At 37.3% G+C, this 25,530-nt stretch overlaps 1 protein-coding gene across 1 annotated transcript; it reads left to right on the forward strand.

Annotated features, from left to right (window-relative positions):
* Positions 1-9,374: 9,374 nt before the first annotated feature.
* Positions 9,375-10,372, forward strand: LOC122278599 (protein RKD5-like; the record flags this gene model as incomplete). Its single annotated transcript, XM_043088778.1, has 2 exons — positions 9,375-9,644; positions 10,151-10,372. Coding segments are annotated over 2 exons (492 nt in total), but the record flags the coding sequence as incomplete, so codon positions are not given.
* Positions 10,373-25,530: the final 15,158 nt, after the last annotated feature.

Genomic DNA, 25,530 nt, shown 5'->3' on the forward strand with positions numbered 1-25,530 from the left:
AAGTTGCCTCCTTGGTTCTTCAAACTTTGGAGGTGTCATGCGATAAGGTGCTTTGGCCGGTGGCTTGGCGCCAGGTTCCAACTCAATCTGATGGTCCACCTCTCTCCTAGGTGGTAATTGCTTGGGCAACTTTGGAGGCATGACATCCTCATAGTCACTAAGGACTTTTTGGATCTCCTTAGGTGGAGGGGAGGAAATCTTCACTTCATTTTCCTCCATAGAAGCCAAGTACGACACCTCGCCCTTCTTCCATCCTTTCTTGAATTGCATGGCGGATAGAAGCTGGGTGGTGTTTGGCTTGGACACGGTGGGTACCATGCATGGACCGCCCTCCAAGATACACACCGAGTTGTAGTGGGGAAGAGACACTACATTGAATTGTCTCAAGAATTCCATCCCCAATACGACGTTGAAGTCATCCATGGGAGCGACAGAGAAATTCACCGTGCCTCTCCAAGTGCCAAGTTGTAGCTCCACCTCGTGAGCTACGCCATCAAGGGGTTTGGCTTCAGAATTCACAGTCTTCAGCCATCCTTGACCCTTCTTAAGAGGAATTCCTAGCCGTGTGGCCTCTTCCTTCTTAATGAAGTTATGAGAAGCTCCTGAGTCGACCATGGCGTGACTCTTCTTCCCATTAACGAGCACTTCCACAAACATCAAAGACCTATCCTTAGTGGTTGTCTTTGTGCTTGCCTTTAAGGAGTTGAGAAGTTGTAGACACCCCAGGTGCGACTTCTCTTGAACTTCCTTCTCCTCCAACATAGCGTTGAGGGCCTTCCTCTTGGGACAATCTCTAGTCCAATGTGGTCCGTTACAAAGGAAGCAAGCATCCTTTGGCTTCTTATCTTTGGAGTTGTCCTTCTTGCCCTCCTTTGATGTTGAAGGCTTGTCTCCACGGTCTTTGTACTGTGGCTTGAACCCCTTCGCTCCCCCACCCTTACGGTGATCATCCTTTGGAGATTTGGGCCTTGAAGAGTTGTCACTCTTATGGTACTCAAATTCTTCTAAGGTTTCTGCCACGGTCAGGGCGGTGGAGATGTCGTGGACTCCACGACGCTTGAGTTCTTGAGCCACCCAAGATTTGAGACCGTCGATGAAGTTGAAGAGGAGATCTTCTTCACTCATGTTTGTAATTTGAAGCATGAGGGCAGAAAATTCCTCAACATAGTTGCGGATAGAAGAAGTGTGCTTCAACTCCTTCATTCTCTTCCGCGCATGAATAGCCACATTCTCGGGATAGAATTGCCTCTTGAGTTCACGCTTGAACTCTTCCCAAGAATCAATGGAGCAAGTACCCTTCTCTATCTCACTATGCTTACGACGCCACCAAGTACCAGCAAGATTAGTAAGATAGAGGGAAGCAGTACGTACCTTGACACGCTCGTCTTGCATGTTCAAAGCTTCAAAGTAGCGCTCCATGTGCCACATGTAGTTGTCAAGTTCTTTGGCATCTCGCTTGCCATCGAACTCTTTTGGTTTGGGGGTTTCCACCCTTGGTGTCGCCATCATCCCAGCTCCGACGACGCCCCCATTGGCCACTGCACGCTTGCATATAGCCCAATCCGCCTTGGTCTCCTCCAGACCGACGCGGTATTCCTCCATTTGTCCTTGGAGTTTTGTTAGCTCCCCCAAGACCCGGTCTTGGAAAGCAACGTTCTCAACACGTTGTGCTTCGATGGTAGGGTGGATGGTGCTCAGAATGGACTCCTTGAGCGATTCGGATTGTCCCTCCAATCCTAGCTCCTCCATACCTTGCTCCACGATGTCAAGTCGGTCCCTGACATCCGCTACCGCCACCTCCATCCTGGTCACCGTGTTGTCGAGGGTGCTCACCTCCCTGTGAGACTGATCCCATTCCTCGATCTTGGCCAATATCTTGGCCATGGCCCTCTCGATCCCATCGAGACGAGACTCCATAGATGAGCTTGAGTCCTTCGACCTCTTGCTCTTTCTTGTCTCCTGGACCTCCATGGTGATCTCACTTGGATCCGCCATCCTAACTTGGTTGGCTCTGATACCAACTGTCACGGACTTAGAATTTCTTCACTCGACCCGTGCGGCCTTAGGAGGCTTTCTCTCCCACAAAGCTCCTAAGTAAGCCTTCTAAAGGACTCAAGACAATAGAGAACAAACTAGAGAGAGAAGATAGAGAGAGATGCTCTAGAGAACTTGTTTCTCTTATTGCTTGATGATTTACACAAATGAGAGCCCCTCTATTTATAGGGAACTCTTGGTACAAAGAATGGTTAGGATTGTGACACTTGTCATCAATCCAAGGGTGAAGAACTTTCTAGATTCCTACTCTAGAATTGTCTATAACGCCCTTTCTAGAACACTACTCTAAATTGTCTATAACGCCCCTTCTAGATGACTCTACACAATTCCACAAGATTACAAAAGACTTGGAGGCATCTAGAAGGTTAGGAAATTCTCTAGAAAAATCTAGGTGGTGACAAAAGACTTTCTCATACTCCCGCAGATCGGCTGTTAAGGGGCAAGCTATGCACTTTTTGGCGCCATATTTCAACACCTACCACACTTGTTGCTCTACTCCTTCTACAAAGAAGAAAAACATATTTGCTTGGTTATCTGGATGTTTCAGGGGGCTTCTGGCTCTGCTACGACAAAGAGGAAAGAAAACTTTTTATTTTGTGATTTGGCACACCCACCAAATAAGGATAAAAACTGAAGGCAACGTATTTAATTATAGATTGATTTCAATACTTGGGCATGCGTGCATCAAGCACGTCTCATCCTTTAATGCATTTTTTCTATTCACATAAAAAATAATATATTGAAGGATTTTTATTTTTCATATAGAAGGGTAATCAACTTATTAACTAGTATACTGATCTTAATTATTTTTTTTTAAAAAAGGACGGGTCGAGTCGGAAAATCGATCTTTTCGAAGGCAATACCCGATCGGGTAATCAGTTAAGCGGGTAATCAGCTAAACGAAAGTGTGCTTTCTCGGGTCGGGTGAACAGCCCTAGTGGCCACAAAGGTTCCCTGAGCATGGTCACACGTGTCACCAATGGTATGAATCTAGAACTGTTCACCCGGTCCAAAAAATATGTTCCAACCCAATTCAATCTAAGAACCTTTTGATTAACCGGTTTTTGAAATAGTCTATTATTAGACCTAAAAAATACTTCAAAAAATATCTAGTTTTTCGATCCGACTCATGTTTTTAAAGGATTGGTATATTAGAAAAATTTAATTACCATTCTATACAAAAAATAAAAACCTTTTAACCAGTTCTTGATAATTTTCTAATAACATAAAATCGACTCGAAGTGTGCTTGTGGACCCATCAAAATGTATGATATTTTTAATTTTTGGACTTGCTTAATCTTTAGTATGATGTCACGTGACAACTTCTTATTGGTCTACATGTTTATTTTTAGTATATTAATCTTGTGTCGTTATAAAGTATAAATGAAAATTGGAGGTAAATGAGGAAATTATTGTATTTGTATATTTTGTACATTTGAGTATTCAAGAGGCATCAATTACAAATAACATTTGATCACAAAATCTCACAAAGCATGAAGGAGCCTCTTGGTCACTCATAGTTAATTAGAATATGCATTTTTTTGCAGACTCTGCTCAAACTAGTGTTGGTTTCCTTCTTTTCTTCCCAAGAAACTAGTGTTGTTCTTCAGTCACTACAAGAAATTTGGCCTTTTGCAACGCTAAAAAATGTTACAAATACTACATAAAAATGCTGCAATATCTTAATTGCAACGTTTTTATGTTTCTTGCACGTTCGACGCTATAATCCTTTTTTTTATCAATTACAACTAGGGGGGAGATCGGTCCGGTCCGGTCCGGTTCCGGGGGGTTTGATGGACCGGACCGGACCTATTCGGTCCAGGAATTCCCTACCCTGGACCGGACCGAATCTCAATGGAACCGGGCGGTCCGGTCCCATTCGGGACGGTCCGGTCCGGTCGGTCCAATCGGTCCGACCGGACTCCAAATGGGCCAATGGCCCAATTTTTTTCTTACATCAATTTCGGCCCAACAGTTAAAATCCACTAATAATTTATCTAATTTGAAGCCCAAAATACCAAAAAAATACTTAGAAAGAAAAATAAAAATAACCATTAAAAAAAATTATCTATATACAATAAATTTGAATAAAATATTTTACTACCAAATGAAGAAAAATTTCTATATACGTTCCAAACAATTTAAAGATCAATCAATTATAGTATATACTATTTAATATTTATCATATATCTAAAAAAAGAAAGAAAGCTCTTCTAACAAGAGAAAAATATAGCAAAAATCGATTTTCATGTATCTTACTTTACATGAAAATCGATTTTTGCGTGTCAAGGTACGTACCAGCAAGATTAGTCTTAGTCTTAGTAAGTTAGTTTAAATATTATTATATTAGTATTATTGTATTAGTATAAAATTATATATATTAATAATTAGTATGATAAATATTAGCCTATTAGGTAAGATAAAAATTATAAATAATTATAGATTATATACAATTATAAATAATTATATACAATTATAAAAATTATAAATAATTATATATAATTATAATTATTATATAAATAATAAAATATATTAATATTCATTCGGTTCGGTTCGGTCCGGTCCGGGGCAAAACCCCCCTGAACCAGGACCGAACCGAAACCTGTCGGTCCAGAGAAAATAGGACCGAAACCGACCGGACATTCTACCGGTTCGGTTCGGTCCGGACCGAAACTGCCGGTCCGGTCGGTTTTGCCGGTCCGGACCGTCCGATACTCTCCCCTAATTACAACGATATCAAAAAAACGTTGCAATTTAATATCAATTGCAGCGTTTTTTCTTTGCTGCAAAGTATAAATTAGAACGCTGAAAATAGGTTATGAAATTCTCATTAAGAGCGTTGCTTTTGAGTAATTGCAGCGATTTTAATCCTTGCAAAAGCTCTCAATAGCGCTGCAAATACCCCAAATCAAAAGCAGCGCTTGCCTTCTTCATTGCATTTAAAATTTTTGCAAGGATTAAAATCATTGCAAAAAATCAAAAAGCGCTGCAAATGTACCATATCAAAAGCAGCGCTTGCTTTGTTTGTTGCATTTGACATTTTTTCCAAGGATTAAAATCACTGCAAATACCCAATATCAAAAGCAACGCTTACTTCCTTTATTGCATTTAATATTTTTTTCAAGGACTAAAATCGCTGAGAGAAATTAATTGCGACGAGTTTTGACCTATTTGCAGTGACTAAAAAGCGTTGCAAATACTCAATTACAAAATTAAAAAAAAACTACTACTGAAACATACAGTTTCAGTAAATATTTTTCACTTGTGTTAGAAGCAAAGTTAGTAGATCAGTTAGGATTTAATTTCCTTTACTTAATAATAAAAAGGGTACATAGAAAATAACAACAAGGTACTCAAGGATCCTTACTCAAGTCAAATTATAAATTCATTTACATTATAATTTATATAGATGGAGGGGTAGCTTGATACAATTCAAAGTACTGCTAAAATTTCTCTAATCATCCAACACATACCATTATTGCACCTATTCTTTGCAAAGATAAATAAGATGTTCCAGCCAAAGCCACCTCCAACTATAGCATGCTTGCTATCCAATAAAGGTCATTCAGTTTTCTATATGAAAGATATATGAAGATTATATGTTAAGAATGTAGAAATGATAGGAATTTACTTAGAAATGGAAGAGAACAAGTACAAAAAATTTGGAATTTTCACCCAACACAAGCATCTCAAAAATACCTTGCTCTCCATCTCAAACTTTTGAAATTTATTCACATTTTACATCAAGTCAGAAAATAAAGTCACCCACCATCACTAACACACACAGCAGCTGAAATAGATGTAATTAATTACAAGACTCAAATTTGTTTACTTTTTATCAGCTAGCTAGGTTGCTGTTTGGTTTGTTGGAATGTTGATCCATGGGTTCAAAAAATGATCTAAAAAGAAAATGCAGCATGGACCTATATGTGAAAGGATGGATGGTCTGTATGTGAAAGCATTTGATCATAAACTACAAAAATTTCCATCAAACAGTCAATCTATTCATCTTCTTCCAGTAAGCAAGATAATTTTGCCATGAGTCTCCTGATTTCTAGCAATTAAGGAAATCTGGTACTATTTTAACTGCTGTAATTCTTTTGTTCTCTACCTTTTGATAATCTCTCATTGCAAGCCAGCTCAATCTATGTACTTCTGATTTAATTAATATCTGAGAAAGAAAAGCTCAATCTATGTACTTCCAATCTTGATTTTCATGGTAATATGCCAAATCATAGAAAACAAGCTGCATCTTTTCATTGTAACATGGGCTCTAAAAATAGAAAGTTAAGGCTAAAATAAATCAAAACCCTATAATAGAATAACAGAACACAATTTACCTCATCATGAAGCATGCCAAATGTCTTTCTGTTGAGTTTCACTAAACCAACTAAAGAAGCTATGTGCATAAGATTCTTCATGAGTAAGTCAGGGTGTATGCACAAGAAGCTGAAATGGTAAACAAGGATAAACCTGAGGTCATTATTTGGAAATAAAATCTGGCACTAGAGATAAAGCTAACAATTTGCAACAATAAAGTCACCCAGATTTCTTTCTTGGAATTTAATGACAGCATGGTCATACTTAAAAAAAAAAAAAAACTGTGAATAAATCCACATAAAGAAAGGATCTGCACTAGAGACAATTGGTTTCACAATTGTCTTCCTTGGTGTACCACATCTAATTCACAATTGGTTTTCCTAGTTTTATACAGATCATCATCATCTTGAATACCTATATATACTTCCATTTTAATACCTTGCTTAATTAGATTAACAATAGTTGGTCTAAATACCCTATTTTCTAATGACAAATTAACTATAAGATTAGAAAAACCAATAACAAGTGTCACCAAGCATGTTACCTGTCTAAGTTGTAAAAAAATGATATGTTAGACACCAAGCCAAATAACAAATAATTCATCAAAGGAAATGTTAACAAGAGTATAAATGATTGTATTCATCAAAGAAGAGTGATGACAGATGGGAATAACAGAGTCCGACACTAAGCATGCATTTAATAGTCCATGTTTTAGTAAAGAACTGGAAGAAACACTTACCACTTGTATACAATGCTGGTGGGAAGAAATTTTTCATTAAAATGGATCAATAGATAAGAAACTGAGGTGGGAAGGGAAGAGGAGGTAGAAAAATTCCTAATTAATTCCTTATGTGCATTCTAGTTTTATTTTATTTATTTTTAATGAAAATACTCTTACTCCATTTCATTGAACTAAAGAAGAGATACACTGAGGAATTTCCTCCATAGTTACATTAAAGTCAGCATATATATTAAGAGCATCTTTTGCTAACAAGTGGGCTATGATGTTACCATTTCTCCTTACATGAGAAACACACCACATTGCAAAAGTTTTTAAACATGTTCTAGTCTCACATATGAACATACACACCACATTTTCTAGTTAAGTATGCTTCAAAGCAAAAAAAAAAAAAAAAAAAAAAAAAAACAGAATATACTTTTCAGACTAGCACTAAAATCTTCCATTTAAGAGGACAAAATGATCAATACCTTAATTAGTCCTGTCTTCTTGTCAAGCTCATATTTCACCTTACTTCCCTTTTGTGATCTCAACAACCTGTATCATTCCAATTAGTAATACAACAAAGAGATACATTAAAAAATGTGCCTGAAGAAAACGAGTTTCAATTTAAAAGTTGAAAATTCTTGCTAAATAAGAGAAAGTACTGGAAACATTAGCCTGCAGCACTAGTGTTTTACCACTGGGATAAAAGGGAACGCTGTTGGATTGGGTTGCATGGGAATGACCATAAAGAAGGTGTAACCGCTTTGATGATTCTTATTGGACAAGTGATATTTGCATGCTGGGAAAGAGTTAGAGATTCATAAAGAAACAGGAATTAGTGCTAAGATGGTGATCTTAACTGCATGCTAGAAATCTCACTTGAACATGCTTTTAGCATGTTACCACCCAAAAAATAAAAAAATAAAGTTAATATCTTCTAGTATGTCCCCCTTCTAAAAATTGAGGGAGGTTTTGGTTGGCATTATTGGATGCGCTACAATCAATACAAAAAATACAGAAAAAAAATAAGGCAGGCGAAATTCAAGGGCTGAAAATGTTTATTCCCTTCACTAACAAACCACTTCATATTGTAAAGCCAAGTTTGAAAACATACAAAGTTGAAAATATGAGGTGCTCCAGGTCCTTGGGCGAAAGTTTTATGGAACAGAATTAGTACCTTTAAGTTTATATGAACACTGAATATAGTGGGTTTATACATACCAAAATGAACGCTTGCAGTAAATATCATCACAAACAGTTCAGACTTGAAATCAATAAAACTATACGAAAGAGCTCATTAATGTAGATGCAAACTTATTTTTCATTACTATGAAATAATGAATGAACGAAATTTCTTCACTAAGCTTATTCTCGAAATTCTCCTATACTTTCCAACATCTCACATATTTTCACTTTCAAACATACAAAAAAAAGTTACCAATATTAATTGAATCATTATTCTTTGCAATAATTTAAAACATTTTTTTATAAGTCGATTAATTCATATAAAAATCTTCTATGGAAGGACTTGGAATTTACCACTGCATTCATCATTATTGATGAATAACAAGTTACATGCGATGCAACAGACAAATGATCTGATGACTTCATGGTAATACTTTTTAAAACATTTTATTTATTGTAATTTAATGGATCAAATATTTAAGTGTGGGAATATATTGTTTGTTTGTTTAATAAATTTATATATATAATATTCTTGCTCAGAGGGCCAGATCTACGACTACTAATACATAATTCAAAATTAATCATGATCATGCATGATCCTGATCAATACTACTTCTAGTGGTGCATTCACTTCATTTTGTAGAGTCAATTAAACAATATGAAATACAATACCGTGGAGTTGAAGTCAAGTTTTGATCTTGGCAATTCTTATGTACAAAAGAGAAAAGGTTTCATCTCAGCAACAACTCAAATTAGAATGCTAGAACTTGATTAATGTTCAATAGAATAATATTATGAGAGAGAGAGAGAGAGAGAGAGAGAGAGAGAGAGAGAGAGAGAGAGAGAGAGAGAGAGAGAGAGAGAGAGAGAGAGAGAGTAGGTTGATAATGTCAATTTCTCTCATAATATTGACAACGTAGTTTGTTGTTGCAATGGTGTTGTTGACTCTATTCAGTTCCTTTTATGAAAGCAAATCACAAATGGTTATTGTATATGATACAATTTTGATCTACCTTATGCAGGAAAAGAGTGTTTCCTCTGGAAAAAGAATTTGAAAGTTTCATTTCATTCTTCCTTTTGACTTCAAAATTTTACTGAATTCTTCAGATTTGATATCTTAAAGATAGGATGGAAGAGTGCAGGCATTGTAGACAATAAGAAAAAGAGGGCAGCCAGTGAACACATTGCAAGCATTGCTCTATCAGATCTAGCCAAGTATTTTGATCTTCCAATCACAGAAGCTTCAAGAAATTTGAAAGTTGGACTTACAGTTCTCAAGAAGAAATGTAGAGAATTAGGTATTCCTCGTTGGCCACATAGGAAGATCAAATCTCTTGATGGTCTCATTCAAGATCTTCAGGTTCTTTCTCTTTTCCCTTCCTAATATGTTTACTTTTGCTGCACAATGTTCTATATTATAGTCGTCTTCAAAACAGGTTTCAACTCTATATTTATTTCGTAGTTCTATTGCACCATTCAATGAAGATAGTTCTTGCCTGGTGCACACTCACAACCAAAAAAAAAAAAAAGTTTGGCTTCTATCATTAAAACATTTGTACCAAATTTGTAAAATAGAAGGAAAGAAAAAGTATAGAAGAAAAAAAAAAGACAGTAGGAATTCAATTGATGCTATGGCAGTAACTGTAATAATCAGCCCCCTAAACCAAAATTTCTCACTTTGGTAAATGCTGATGCAAGAATAGCTGTGACGCATTTACATTTATTACATGGCACAGTAATTCTTCTATTCTAGACGTATGCACCTTCATGGGCAAGCATGTATCTTAGCTTGTGACTTGTGAGCACACCCACAAACATATCTATCGCAATATGGTACATGAAGAGTTTATAGAGACCTATTGGCAGGAAGAGGCAAAATGCCAACAGCAGGAGAATGAGGCAGTTGCCATGGTAGTGGCAAAAAGGATTAGGATGTTGGAGAGCGAAAAAGAAACTATAGAGAGAAAACCCTTTATGGAGTTGCATACTGAGACCAAAAGATTCAGGCAAGATGTTTTCAAGAGAAGGCATAGAGCTAGAGCTCTTAGAAACCATGGCCTATCAATGTCAAACAATCAGTTGATATAAAGAGCATAAGAGCAAGAACTACAAAATCAGTTAATTTGCTGGTGAAGAGAACTGATTTTGAAGGCATAGTGCACATCCAAATTATAGTGCTCTTATTAATAGATTACATAGAAAATTTCTAAAAAAGTGATCTTCACACACAGGGAAACACCAACGGTGGTGCATAAATAGATCGAGTACTGTCCAATAAGTTAGGGTTTTCGTTACAAGCTAGCAATCCAAAATCAATGAACATAGATTTGAGCCTCAGAAATGTAACAAACGAGAAATCATGAGAGCAAGGGGGCAAAATACCACATATATATATATATATATATATATATATATATATATATATATATATTCTAGCAAAACATGAAGAAAAATAGAAGAAAAGAAGAAGCGAAACTCACAGGGGAGTGGCAGAGTTTTCCAATGCGTGAGGGCTGTGGGTTGCGAACAGAGCAAGGGAGAGAGGGAGGGCCCCAGGCTGCTTGGCTAGGCGTGGAGGAGAAGGGGGCTCTGACGAAGGATTGGTGACAGCGTCGAGGTGTGGGAGGTGGTGAACAGCGCCCCTAGTGGCAGCGATATAGAGAAATCCGAGAGAGAGAGGTGAGGCCAGAGCGAGATCTGCGTGGGGGACGGGAAAGAGACCCACCTGAGATGGTGCCAACGAATGGTGGTGGTAGGCGAAAATGCAGGGAGACGACACGGCGGCAAAGACACTACAAAAGGGAAATGGTCTTCTGAAAATGGGGCGGTGGAAATCGTGCGATTTCGGAGAAGAGAGAACAAAGAGAACTGAGACGTAGGAAAGAAAAGGGGGGAAAAATAAAATGAGAAATTTGGCACCTAGACTAATTCCATCAATTATTTCAGCACTGCAACTTTCTTTCGACATATGCAGTGGTCAAAATCGTTGTAAATATCATATTTTTCATTGTAAATGTAAATATACAGTAAATTATGAAGTTTTAAGTAAAAACTTAACAACGATTTAAAAATCGCTGCAATAGATTAGTTTTTGCAACAATTTTTTTTGCAACAATATAAAAAACACTGCAATAAGTCAAATTTCTTGTAGTGAGCCTCCAAGAAACATTTCTAGAAAATTGAGGTCATTGCCGCTCTATTCACAAGCTAGAAGCATTAATCAGGTGTGGCAAACTCCCAACTTAACCGAACGACATTAGGACCAAATTTACATCCACAACGAAAGAAGTATTATTATGAAGAGTGAAAAACAATTTCCATTTCTTTAGGAAGACAAGCACTTGGCATTTGAATACATGAATTTAGTTTGAAGAGTTTGATGCTTTGGTAAAACGGCAGCCAATATTTCTATGCCACAAAGCAAGGCCAATCTGAGTCCTAGGCTATTGACAATCATGGATTCTAAACAATGTCTGGATAGGTTTCTCTTGATCAGCAAGACTGTCAGCTTCTCTAGCAGCCTAGTTTCTGCCGTGACCATGGCCAAACCATAAGTGTAGAGATCCACAATCATGTTCCATTTGCGGTATGAACATGGGAAATATTTTTCTTAGACAAACAATGGTATTCAAATAAGAACCATCATCACAAAATCATAACCATCATCATGAAATACCATGATATGTGCAGTGAGTTTTCTTGAAAAAGCTCAGTGTAAGTACAGGAGTATATATATCCTATATATATAGACATATGTCAATAACAGATTAAGTTGGGGTTAGTCTAGGTTCCAAGGACAATTATTTTGGGCAAACTCTAAAGAAAAATAATATTTAATAACTATCAAAAAGGAAAACACCAAAGCAAAAATATTTCCAGGCTTGCAACAAACATAACACTATATATTTCAAAAAACAAAAATTAAGAAAAAAAAATAATAAAAAAGAAGCTATGACAAAAACTAACATGTCTTCTTGCAACGGGCTAAAAAATCGTTCAAGAAGGCCGAAATATTCATTTGGGATGCAACAAACAAAACTAAGGATTATAGAGTTATATACAATTATAAGATCAGCATATATTTTTAGTCTCCCACTTTGTCTTCAACATTTATGTAAGTATTAATTGGAGTAAGTTTGATCTTTCATTGATGGTGTAAACCAACGACACCTTTTACAAGATCCTCATTTCATGCCCATCACGAACTCTACCAAACCCACCACTTTATTTTTTATTTTTAACATGAATTAAAATTTTCAACTAACAGTCATTCAAGCAAATTCTAGCCCAAAAAAAGGGAACAAAAATGAACCCTCTAAGAAGCAAGTCAAAAGCTTTGAGAAAAGTGAACAAAAAACCACACGTCTAGCTAAGAAGAGAAGAAATAATGCATTGAAGGGGAGAGAAGCTTAGTGGTTGGTTGAGGTTACCTGAATTGCGGGAGGGATTTTTGTGGAAGCATCAAATAACCATTGTTGCCTAAATATACTGAAGTGATGATATGAACCCACAATCAAAAGATATGAACTCACGGGAATGGAATCCCTAGAACCTACAATCAATTTGAAAACTCACTCAAAAAATTCAAAATCAAGTCAATGGAAAAATCTAGACCTGTTGAGGAACTCATTTCAAGAACCTAGATTATATGAAAATCTAAACCCATTGAAAAACCTGTCTCAAGAACCCAAATTACAAGGAAGAACGTTACAAAAATTGTGATTTACTTTTGATATGTTCAAAAGTTCATTCAAGAACAAAATGAAATAAACTTAACTCACAATGAATAAAATTGATCAAATTTCATAAATTTCTTAAAATGTGACTACAAGGTATTTAAATAACCATTCCCAAAACATAACCCTAGCTAAAATAAGGCCAATTCTTTCCAAAAATACTCTTAAGTGAATAGTGCCGCGGCTACAGTAACACGGCTATAATAACTCAGTTACAATAACTTAAAAAGTCTCTTGAAATCCTAATTCAACAAAATAAAATATATGTGAGCTAAGCATACTCAAACCCAATTATTCTAGACTAATTCTTATAACTAATAATAAAAACAAAAACCCTTTTAATGAGTTTAATCAAGTTCAAAGCCTTCAAGTGCCCAAGGCCTTTAAGTCATGTTGTTGCTCTCTTCCATAGCTTGTATCAAATGAATCTAAACTAGTTCTTCATCCTTTAAGCCCATCTTGAATGTTTGACTCTTATTATACTCGTCTCAAGTGAATTGTAACCATCTTTATATAGCTTCCTTGACCTTCCTAGCTCTTGATTTTGTAATTGCCTCATCTGAAACTTGTAAATGATCTTTAAGACTTGGTCCACCTTAGTGCCTATCATTCCCCCTCTCCTCAAAAGAATTCGATTTCGAATTTCCACCTACATCAAAGGGAAAAAGACCAGAAACATTGAAAGTAGCATAAATATGATACTTACCTGAAAGATCCACTTGATATGAATTTTAATTAATTTTCTCAAGAATTTGGAAAAGTCCATCCAAGTTACTCATATCATCAACAATCAAAAGTATCAAAGTTAAAGGAGTAGGTGGATTAAACCATAAATAATTTCAAAAGGAGAATAAGAAATAGTAGTATGCATGGTCATATTATATACAAACTCTAATAATAGCAAATGATACTCCTGTAAACTTGCATACAACAAGTCAATGAATGACAAAAGATACTCTAAAAAACGTTTATGCAACATGTCAAAAATCTTCTTTACACCAAACTGTTTCAACAAACCACATTTATGCACAAGCAACTCACGCATAAGATTAATAAGCTCACAAAGTCTATTCTTTTTCAACAAATACCAATCTAGTCTATAGAGCTGGCCAAATGATGGTTTCTCATGTACTCCATACACTCTAGCCAAGTCATCATCGACATACAATTTCTTATTATATTCAAGTCTCAATAACTTTGCATCTAAAATGATGACAAGGACATACTTTCTTGCTAAAGCATCATCCACAAAATTTTTCTTACCTTGTGTATACTTGATTATATGAGGAAAGGTCTCAATAAATTACACCCACTTGGCATGCATTCTCTTCAACTTGCTTTGTCCTTTCAAATGCATCAATGACTCATGTTCTTCAAAGAAAGGTTAGGTAGGGATTGTTGCACTAGTACAAAATCAATATAATGCTCTATCTCTCTAATAGGTGGCAATCCACTAAATACACCGCTAGGAATTATGATATTATATCTCTGCAACAAATAAACAACAACACTAGGCAAAGAGTCGTTAAATTCGTTAGTATAAAAGCTTGTCTTAGCATAAAAACTCACTTTTGTTTTTCTTTTTCTCTCTGCAATATCTCTTTCTTTTTTCTCTCATGGCTCTACTCTTTTTTCTTGGCTCTCAGCTACCTCTCTATTTTCTTTTCACTCTCTCTTTCTCTTGATCTTTCGGCCTCATTCTCTTTTTTCCTCTTACTCTCTTTTTCCTTTTCACTCCATTTTTTTCTTTTACTCTCCTCTTTTTTTGAACTCTCAGCCTTACAATTATTTTTTTAACTCATTCTCACTTTCTAGCTTCAGTTGGTCTTTATGGACTTGTATTGGAGTTAAAGGAGCAAGTTTGATTATTTTTTCCATCCTTTTCAAAACTGTACATGTTCCTTAACCCATCATGGATCACTCTCCTATCACGTTGCCACAGCCTCCCTAACAAAATATGGCAAGCATGCATAGGCACTATATCATAAAGCACACCATCTTTGTATTTTCCAATTGAAAAAGAAACTAACACTTGCTTATTTACTCTAACCTCTCCACAATCATCTAACCACTGCAACTTGTATGGTCTAGGTGTTTTAAGGTAGTTAAATTCAATTTCTCAACTAAAGTAGTGCTAGCCAAATTAGTACAACTCCTCCTATCAATGATCATAGTACATACCTTGTTGTTGGTGCGACATCTAGTATGAAAAGTATTCTCTCTCTGTTACTTTATGTCATTAATCTTAATTTGTGTATTGAGAGCAAGCCTGGCAACAAGAGAATCACCATGCCCTTCATTCTCATACTCATGTTCAATACTAAACTCACGTCTCCTCCTATATCTCCCACCTTACAGATTTCTACTCACGGCATCTCGATGATCTATCATATTTCTCACTTCCTCCAATACCAAATTCAATCGCTCATATTGTTGTTGCATAGCCTGCAACACAGAGTGATCTATTTACCACTCCCTTCAGTGATGAGTCACTTTTGTGAGACATCCTAATGTACTGCACAAAAATGAATGTTAATGGTAAAAAAGCTTACACACTCCCTTACATGTTTACACTCAAATAGTTGCACTTTACTCGTGTTTCACGCTTAATTGATTTTTTCCCGATAATGATCTCACACTCTCTTGCCTTTTATCTCAAAAATTTTCCGCTCAAGTTCTTTAAAAACTAGTTAAACTAAATCAAAACAATGCAAATTTGTTTTATTCCAATTAGTAATTAGATCCAAGAAAAAGAATAAGAACAATGAATAAAATGACACGAGACTCAAGGGAATTGAATGAGGGAAAGAGTAATTTCAAAACAAGATATCAACTAGAATGATGTATTCAACCCCTTTGATGATAAGGCTTAATCAACCATTTTCTTTCTATAATTTTCTTTTCTTTTCTTTGTTTTCAAAATTTTCTTTTCTTTTCTTTTCCTTTCCTTTATTTTATTTTATTTTCTTTTCTTTTCCCCTTTTATTTCTCTTCTTTTCTTTTCTTTTCTTTTCTCACTAATTCATTCACAAACAGTAATATTCAATTGTGAAAATCAAAAAATTGAATTCAAACACACAAAAATTAACAAGGAATAGGAGAGAATCAATGAAATGGCACTCTAAGCAATTGACAAACTTAGATATGTAAGAAAACCTAAAATTTTGAAATCCTAGGTGATGTAAATTTCGGCCACCCTAAAAGACCTTAATGACAAAGCAACTTTAGTAGCCCTAGGATGAAGGAATTTCAGCAACCCCAATTTAGGAAACCAAAACACAAAGAACCCTAATGATAGAATAATTTGGCAGTCCTAGGAACAAGGAATTTCGGCAGCCTCCTTTTTTTTTTTGGAAGCTTAGAACAATGAAGTCATAGAATTAAAGATGTAATAAATAAACGATACAATTAGACCTGATTGAAAACCTTGCTCTGAATACCAAATGATATGAAGCCACAATCAATTTGAAGACACATCCAAGAAAGCCAAAATCAAGTCAATGGAAAAACCTAGACCTGTTGAGGAACTTGTTTCATGAACCTAGATTATATGAAAATCTAGATCCATTGAAAAACCTTTCTCAAGAACCCAGATTACAAGAAAGAACGTCACAAAGGTTGTGATTTACCTTTGATAAGTTTAAAAGTTTATTCATGAACAAGAAGAGATTAACTCAACTCACAATAAATTAAATTCATCAAATTTCATAAATTTCTTAAAATCTAGCTACAAGGAGTTTAAATAACCCTTCCCAAAATATAACCCTAACTAAAATAAGGTCCATTCTTTCCAAAAATACCCTTAAGTGAATAGTACCGTTGTTACGGTAACTCAGCTACAGTAACTTAAAAAGTCTCTTGAAACCCTAGTTCAACAAAATAAAACATATGTGGGCCAAGCATACTCAAGTCCAATTATTCTAGACTAATTCCTATAACTAATAAAAAGCCATTTTAATGAGTTTAAGCAAGTTCAAAGCCTTCAAGTGCCAAATGCCTTTAAGTCATATTGTTGCTCTCTTCCATAACTTGTATCAAATGAATCAAAACTAATTCTTCATCCTTTAAGCCTATCTTGAATGTTGGGCTCTTTTTAGATTCGTCCCAAGTGAATTGCACCCATTCTTGCATAGCTTCATTGACCTCCTAGCTTTTAATCTTGTGATTGTCTCATCTGAAACTTGCAAATGATCTTTAAGACTTGGTCCACCTTGCTGCCCATCAATGATGAAATATCTACTCAAGGCCTATTGCGTACTCTAACGATCTGCAACTAGAAAGGAGAACTTGGAGAACCTAGTGAGGGAGGCTTCCAATGCTTAAGTTTGCCAAAATTCAAGCTCTTTCAATTGCTAATGAATCTATAATAGGTACCTAGTAGACTATTTATAATGGTTAAGATATCCTGCTATGGCAAAAACTCTTCGTAAACACGATTCTTAATGCCTAGCTTGGTATGTTTCTTTTAGAGCAAGATTCAGTCGTTGATAGAACTCTTCCAGCACAAATATCTCGCTTGGATTTATGTTTATAGATTTGTATCTTGTCGGGGTATGGTTAGCTGGGTTTCCATGTTGGTGATGCCTTTCTAAGGTTTATTTCTATGGATTGATTTTTATATTAGAAGGATGCGAGTAGTAGGCTTTACCTTTGAACCCATATGATGAGTTTAATGTAGGTTTATCTTTTGATCACCTTCTATCAAGTGAATCCCATGTGACCGCGACCCCTAATCACTCACAACTCTTTCCTCGCCCATAAAGCATATTTATATCTAACATTTACCCCACAAATACTTGTTGCACATGTACCAATGTGAATTTCCATTTTCTTCTCTTCTTTCTTCCTTTCTTTTTCTTTTATCTTTTCTTTCCACATCATTCATTTCAACTTCGATCCTCTTTTCTTTTTTTTTTTTTTTTTGTACACGTATCCTTTCCTTGTATTGCACATAGTTTGTGCATTCCTTTTGTTTGACAATTCACCTGTCATCCCCTGACTCACCTCATCATGCAATGTGAACTCTCCAGCTTGTCTGATACACCTCGTTCCTGTCTCTTTGTGCAATGTAGAATACGAGATTTATTCAGTGTGTCCCTTTTGCTTTTGACATGTGGCGCCCTTCCTTTGGCTCCAACCACTGTGCCCTTTGCCCTTCCATATTCCCATAACCATCATCATCTTTCCTCTTCAACCTCTTTTCTTACTCTAAATATCTTCTACGTCTACTTAGCTTTCCCCCTTTTTTGCCTTTATGTTCTTTTTTTTTGCTTACCTTTCTTTCTCCTACCTCCAAATCTTCACATTCCTTTACTCAAATGGCTCTTAGGAATGCTTCTTGCTACTCTACTCAATCTTCTTGACCACATTGGTCCCCAAATGGGTCTCGTGGTGCTGACTCCTTGTAGCATGTTGCCTTCAAGGGAAGTCGCTTAACCACCACCCTTCTACATCTGCTTAACCTTCCCCCATTTTCTGCCTTTATGTTCTTTATGTTTGTTTACCATTCTTTCTCCTACTTTCGTAGCTTCACATTCCCTTACTCAAATGGCTCCTAGGAATGCTTTCCACTACTCTCCTCAGTCTTCTCAACTACATCTATCCCCAAATGGGTCTTGTGGTGCTGACCCCTCGCAGTTTATTGCCTTCGAGAGAGCTCGTTAGACTCCCACCAACACTTAGGCCAACTTCTTGAGGGATTGGTATAGTATTCGTGAGTTAGTGTGGATAACCCCTCTTTATTCTCGTTGTGCCATCGTCAACTATGAGTGGTTGCTGAACATGTCAGGCTTTATATCAGCATATTTTTATGGGGCTAAAACGCCCCTATTGTCACCTAGTTTGTAACATCTTGGACTATTTAGGCATAGCCCCTGCCAAGCTCTTGACTAAAGCTTGGAGGATCATGTTATCTTGCTGCATTGTTTGGAGGCAAGACTTGGAGGTTGTGATAGAAGAGAACCTTGAACTCACCGTTCATGAATTCTTTAATATCCATGGCATTAGATTGCACGATGGAAAACAGTGTAGCTTTCGTTTATGAATGGGCTATCGGGTTGTACATTTGGAATCTCGCTACTCCCACATCAAGAAATGGGATTGAAATTTCTTTTTCATTTCTAGAGTTGCTAGGAGTTTACCATTCATTAGGCCAGCCAATGCAAGTTTCCTATGAAGGCCTCTTGGCGTTCTGATCTTGACAGTTGTGATTTCAAAGTTATTCCCACTAGGGGAGAAATGTAATGTTTGGATCTTATTTACTCATGTGTTAGGGAAAACTCAAACTCTGTTGGTTATGATGTGATCCTTACTTGGGAGAATATCTACCATTTCATAATGGTTCCCAATCATTCGCATGTTGTAAGACTTTAAACACCTAGTTCAGTAGGCCCAAGACCCTCTCCCGGGTGCAAGAGATCTACTCTTGCTCCATCAAACACAAAAGGAAAATGGCCTTGTACCAAGGGTGATGGAGTTCATGGTGGATCACATGTTCGTTGCAACCCGCTTGTCCAAAAGGGGCATGGAGCATCCTTTGCCACCGACTAACCCTTCGTCTGGCAGCCATCAAGAAACCCAATGTTCACCCCCACCATTAAATCAAGATCATCTCAAGGATGTGATTAACCAATAAGCCTAGGACTTGGATTCATTTTTGGACTCTACATTTTTTAACATGATTCCTGATGTCTTCCCGAGTTCCTTTCCATAAGCATTTTACGAGAGATTTGAGGCGTTGTCCTCCTTTTTGACTACAAGTGAATCTGTTGAAGTGTTGAAGGTTGGTAGAGAAAAGCTTGCTCCCATCATAGCCAAGACCATGGTGGAGGATGTTGAGGTTGTTGCAAACTCACCTACATCTGCAATATAGGCCATTATTTAGAGCGGGGAAACTTATGAGATTCTTACGGACGCGACAACCTCTCTTGTGGGTCAATCCTCGCCCATTGCTACTCTTGGGGAGGAAGTTCCTAGGGCTATTACTGTCGTTAGCCTAGCCCAATCCCCGATGGTCATTGGAAGCAAATATGATTTTGGTTAGCTTTTGGGGAATCAACTCATGATTCCCTCATAAAGCTAGGCTGAATGGATGAACCTTCTTTTACCTAATGCAACTTCTCAATGTCATGGTCCTTACTCAGAGGTTTTTGGTTCCCCCTTGCTCAACCTTCTCCATCTACCCCACAATTGGGTAGATCTTCTGATCCTTTAGTCGCCCGAATTGCTTGAGAACTTGAGCATTTTCTTTCTCAAATGTGTAACCCCACTATTGATTTGTGTGATCTTTTCTTTGTGTGTCATTAACTAATATAGGTTGTCTATCACAAAGTTTGCTCTCCTTAGCCCTGTGATTTTCCCATTGCCAATAGGGTTTAGAAAAGCAAGTCCAATCCTCTCATTCATTCAAGGAAGGAACCCAACAAACCATATCTGAAGTAGTGGAGGAGAAGAAACAAAGGGAGACTACGTACTCTCAATTAGGTGCTCACTCGCATGCTAAAGAGGCAGAGATCACTGTACTGAAGGTTGATGTATTTGGACTCCAGCGCGACTTGGCCTCAGAAAAGTCTTCTTTGGAGAGGGTGTAGAATGACCTTAATTAGGCCTTGGAGCATGAGTGAGAGGTTGGTCAAGCATTAGTGCTTTTGAAGGACTTGTTAGAGGCAGAGTGTTGTTGTGATGATAGACTGGAGGCCAAACAGGAGGAGGCATTGAAGTTTTTTTTTTTTTTTTTTTTTTTTTTTTTTTTAAGCAAGGAAGTGCTACTCAACTTACATAAAGAGGGCCTCGAAGGCTAAAGATTCTGGCTGAAAACTTTATTTAGACCTTGATGTCATTTGAGGAGAGTTGGCCCAAGCCAAGGACAACCACTAGACTGGTAGAGAGGAGCTTAGGAAGGTTGACAGGCATTACCTTAGGCTCCAAGGTCTAACTGAGACTTTGCAGGAGAAACTTGCAAAGTCTAAGCAGTGTGCTAATGAGTTGGACACTGAACTTTGGTTTTTCAAGGATGAAGTTGTTTTTTGATTGAGCTGAATTATTGCATTTTTAATGCTTTTGGAACCAATATATATTAATTCTTTCATTACTTTATCATTGGTTTTATATGGAAAAATGAATAAATCAAAGTTATGATTTTAATTGATTAAAAGCATGAATTTCTGCTCTAATTTTATCAACTGTTGATTAATATAGTTTATGGTACATATTGCTCGAGTGGCAGCTTCTGGCCGCTTGAGCGAAGTCAGGCAGATTCAAACGCTCGACTTCCGCTCGATAGTGGGCTCGAGCGAGTTGCAGGAAAAGAGATCACTCGAGCAGAGGCATTTGGCCGCTCGAGTGAATTCAGGCAGAGTCAAATGCTCGATGTTCACTCGACAGGCCGCTCGAGCGAACTTAGGCAGAGTCGAACGCTCGATAGGCTGCTCGAGCGAACTTAGGTAGAATCGAACGCTCGATGTTCGTTCGACACTCTGCTCAAGCGAATATCGTATTTTTACAGATCAGGGTTTATTCCGCCGTCAGAGTATATATATGTTTTTTTTACATTTTAGGACGACTCTTGGTTGGGAAAACTCAGTTTTGAGTAGAAAAACACTTAGAATTCATTATTTTCCATTGATTTTCATTCAGATTCGGAGAGGAGGATTCATACAATCGATCATTCACGCAGCTACACAATTTTTACTGGATCATTCACTCACACTGCAGCAGATTGAAGAACTCCTTGAGGGGTCCAATTGCCACTGCAACTCAGCCTCCTCCACCGCTTCGAATCTTCATCTCCATTCAATTGGCTTGATCTTTTCAATTCCCTACTTGCTATTTCATTTCAGTTTTGAGTTTTTGAATTATTTTGGAGAATTTTGATTTAGATGTTTGAGTAATTTATTTGTTATTCATTTAATTCATGTTATTTATTTTTATCGTTTCATTAAGCTTTCATTTTAATAGTGATTACAATTACGGTGGTTTAATTTGAGAATTTGTGATTTGAATATAATGATGAACCCTAGAACATTGATTTTGGGGCTTTTCAATTTTCAGTGCATGTTTTGTTAATTACTTCCTAATTTAGTTTAATTCTTAATTTAGTTTTATTAATTTTTGAGTTTAATCTATTAGTCCTTTACATTCCAATCCGACAATCAAAATCTAAAAACATGAATCTAGTCCATGACTAGTACCCTTTTCCATCCATTGCACATGCCATCATTTTATTTTCTCTTTGTGAAGTTTTTCACCCTTTTCAACGAGTTTGATTTTTAAGTAACTTTCCCTGAGGAGACGATCTAGGAATTTATTCCTAATTATTACACGACATCCTCCTGCACTTGGGATAGCTTTAGTGCTACTCATTTTTGAGTGAGTCAAGTTCTTGGCGCCGTTGTCTGGGAAAGTATTTTAGCTTAAATTTAAACTCGTTATTTTTGTTATGCTCTTTAAACTGATGTTTCATGTCATGGGTGAGGGACAGTTCAAATAGGTTGCTTAGAGTCACATCGAGTGTTAAGAGTAGTATACACAGTTTGGAGATAGATAGCTCTTCTGTCTTTTCTATTAGTGAGTCAGGTGAGGAAATTGAAATTGAACCAGAAAACATGGCTGCACTTGCACCACGCACTCTTAAGGATTATTTGCAACCCACTCGCACCACTACACCTTCATGCATTGTTTTACCTGAAAATGCATCTAATTTCTCTATTAAGTATGTCATGATGTCAGTGATACCTCAGTTCCATGGGATGGATTCTGAGAGTCTTTACCAGCACTTGACAGATTTTGAGTTGGCTTGCACTACTTTTATCACTAGGGCTGTTACTGATGAATTCATTAGACTTCGTTTATTTCCTTTCTCTTTAAAGGATAAAGCGAATATTTGGTTTAATTCTTTGAGGCCTAATTCTATTTCTAGTTGGTCTGATATGCAGCGTGAATTCTTATAAAAATTTTTTCCTTTTCAGAGAACTCAGTTTTTGCAAGAGCAAATCAGCCAATTCAATTAGAGAACTGATGAGACCTTTCAGGCCAGTTGGGAAAAATTTAAAGATTTGGTGAACATTTGTCCACATCATGGTTTTGAATCTTGGAGGTTGATGAGTTATTTTTACACTGGTTTCACTCTAGAATGCAAGCAGTTTGTTCAGACAATGTGCAATGGGGAGTTCTTCAGCAAGGAACCTGATGAAGCACTATCATTTTTTGACTACCTTGCTGAGAGCGCACAACAGTGGAACACTCGTACTGATCGAGTTCCATTAGTAGCACAGCCACTGAGGGCAATTTCTGGAGGGAGTAGATATGAGCTTAAAGAAGACACTGATGTTCAAGCCTGAATAGCTGCATTGACTAGAAGACTAGAGGTCATGGAAATGGAAAAAGTGAAGGTTGTGAAAGTAGTAAAGGCATGTTCTATATGTGCTGATTCAAACCATAAGACCCAAGACTACCCGATTATGCCAGTATTTCAAGAAGGTGGGTCTGAGCAGATGCAATCAACTAACTGGGTTAATAGAGCATAGAATCAGCCTTTCTCCAACACATATAATCTGGGGTGGAGGAATCACCCAAATTTCTCATGGAGAAATGATCAGCCTAGTCGGTCCCCACCACCTCAGCAGCAGCCATTTAATCAGGGTGCTCCTCAGCACCAGTATCCACCATATCAGAATACTCAGAGCTATCCTTATGTAGCTCCTCCTAGATTTCAGCCTCATGTAGCTGCACAGAGTTCTCAGCCTTCATCATCTGCAAAGAAGACTCTAGATGACAGTATGGCTCAGATGGCCAATACACTTCAGCAATTCATGCAGATTCAGGCCACCACAAATAATCAGAACACTCAGGCCATAAATGAGTTGCGAGGCACTATTAATAAGATGAGCACAACCTTGAGCACCCTAGAGAAAGGGAAATTTCCAGCACAGCCTCAGCCTAATCCTCAAGTATACAGGCAGCAACAACAACAAAAGTGCATAATGTCTCAGGGGATGTTATTGAGACAGCGAAGACAATTCTTACTTTGAGAAGTGGGAAGGAAGTTCCCCAACCAGAGATTCCTATAGACACATAGGTAGTTGGTCCTACACCTGAAGATGTAACAGAGACTGATGAAGTTGAGAAAGAATCAGAGGTAGTGAGACCAGAGTTGAAGAAGCCTGTGAGTGCAGATGTTGAGACTAGTAAGGGATACCAACCTGTGGTTCCCTATCCTCAGAGATTGGCAGCTGACCAAAAGAACAAGTATCACACGAAGATTCAAGAGATTTTCAAGCAAGTGAAGATCAATATTCCACTCTTGGATGCCATACAACAAGTGCCTTCATATGCAAAATTTTTGAAGGACTTGTGCACAGTGAAGAGGAAGCTGAATGTGAAGAAGAAAGCTTTTCTAACGGAACAAGTTAGTGCATTTATATTGAGTGAGACTCCTCAGAAGTTTGGAGATCCCGGCTCTCCCAACATATCCATTATGATTGGTGAATCACGCATTGTGAGAGCTTTACTTGATTTGGGGAGTAGTGTGAACTTGCTACCATTCTCAGTATATGAGCAATTGGGATTGGGTGAGCTGAAAAAGACCTCCATCATGCTACAGCTGGCTGACAGATCAGTTAAGGTACCGAGGGGTATTGTAGAGGACGCGTTGGTCCAGGTGGACAAATTCTACTACCCAGTGGATTTTGTGGTTCTTGACATGCAGCAGCCTGTCTCCACTATTTATCAAGCTCCTGTCATCCTAGGAAGACCATTTCTAGCTACATCAAATGCATTGATCAATTGCAGAAGTGGAGTTTTAAAGCTTACCTTTGGGAACATTGCACTTGAGTTGAACGTTTTCAACGCTTGCAAGATGCCAGCACATTTTGATGACACAAGTGATTTGAATGCTGTGGAGAGTTTGACACCAACAGATTTTATTTGCTCAACTTCTCCCTTCTCTGATGATGATTATATTTTTCAGACACCTGAATTTTTATTTGATGAGAAAATTGATCATATCAATGAAGATGACTTTGATTTTTTTGATTGTTTTGCAGATTTTTCGTTACCACTTGAAGTACAATTTGTGGGAGCAAGATGGAAACCCCAGTTTGAAGCTCTACCACCACTAGACATGCTTAAATCTTCAGAGGAAGAAGTTCCCCAGTTGGAACTAAAACCACTTCCTCAAGATTTAAAGTATGTGTTCCTTGGTCCTGAAGAAGGCACTTTTCCGGTGGTGATTTCCTCAAAGCTAAATCAGAAGGATGAAGCCCAGTTGATCGAAGTATTAAGGAAGCATCGAGGTGCAATTGGTTGGACAATAGCTGACATCAAAGGCATTGATGCCGCTGTATGTACCCACAGAATCCATCTTGAAGATGATGCTAGACCGGTTCGTGATGCTCAACGTAGGCTCAATCCTACCATGAAGGAAGTTGTGAAAGAGGAAGTGCCTAAACTACTCGCAGTAGGTATCATTTACCCTATCTCAGACAGTAAGTGGGTAAGTCCAACTCAAGTGGT

Source organism: Carya illinoinensis, chromosome 10, assembly GCF_018687715.1.
Source record: "Carya illinoinensis cultivar Pawnee chromosome 10, C.illinoinensisPawnee_v1, whole genome shotgun sequence".
NCBI lineage: Eukaryota > Viridiplantae > Streptophyta > Magnoliopsida > Fagales > Juglandaceae > Carya > Carya illinoinensis.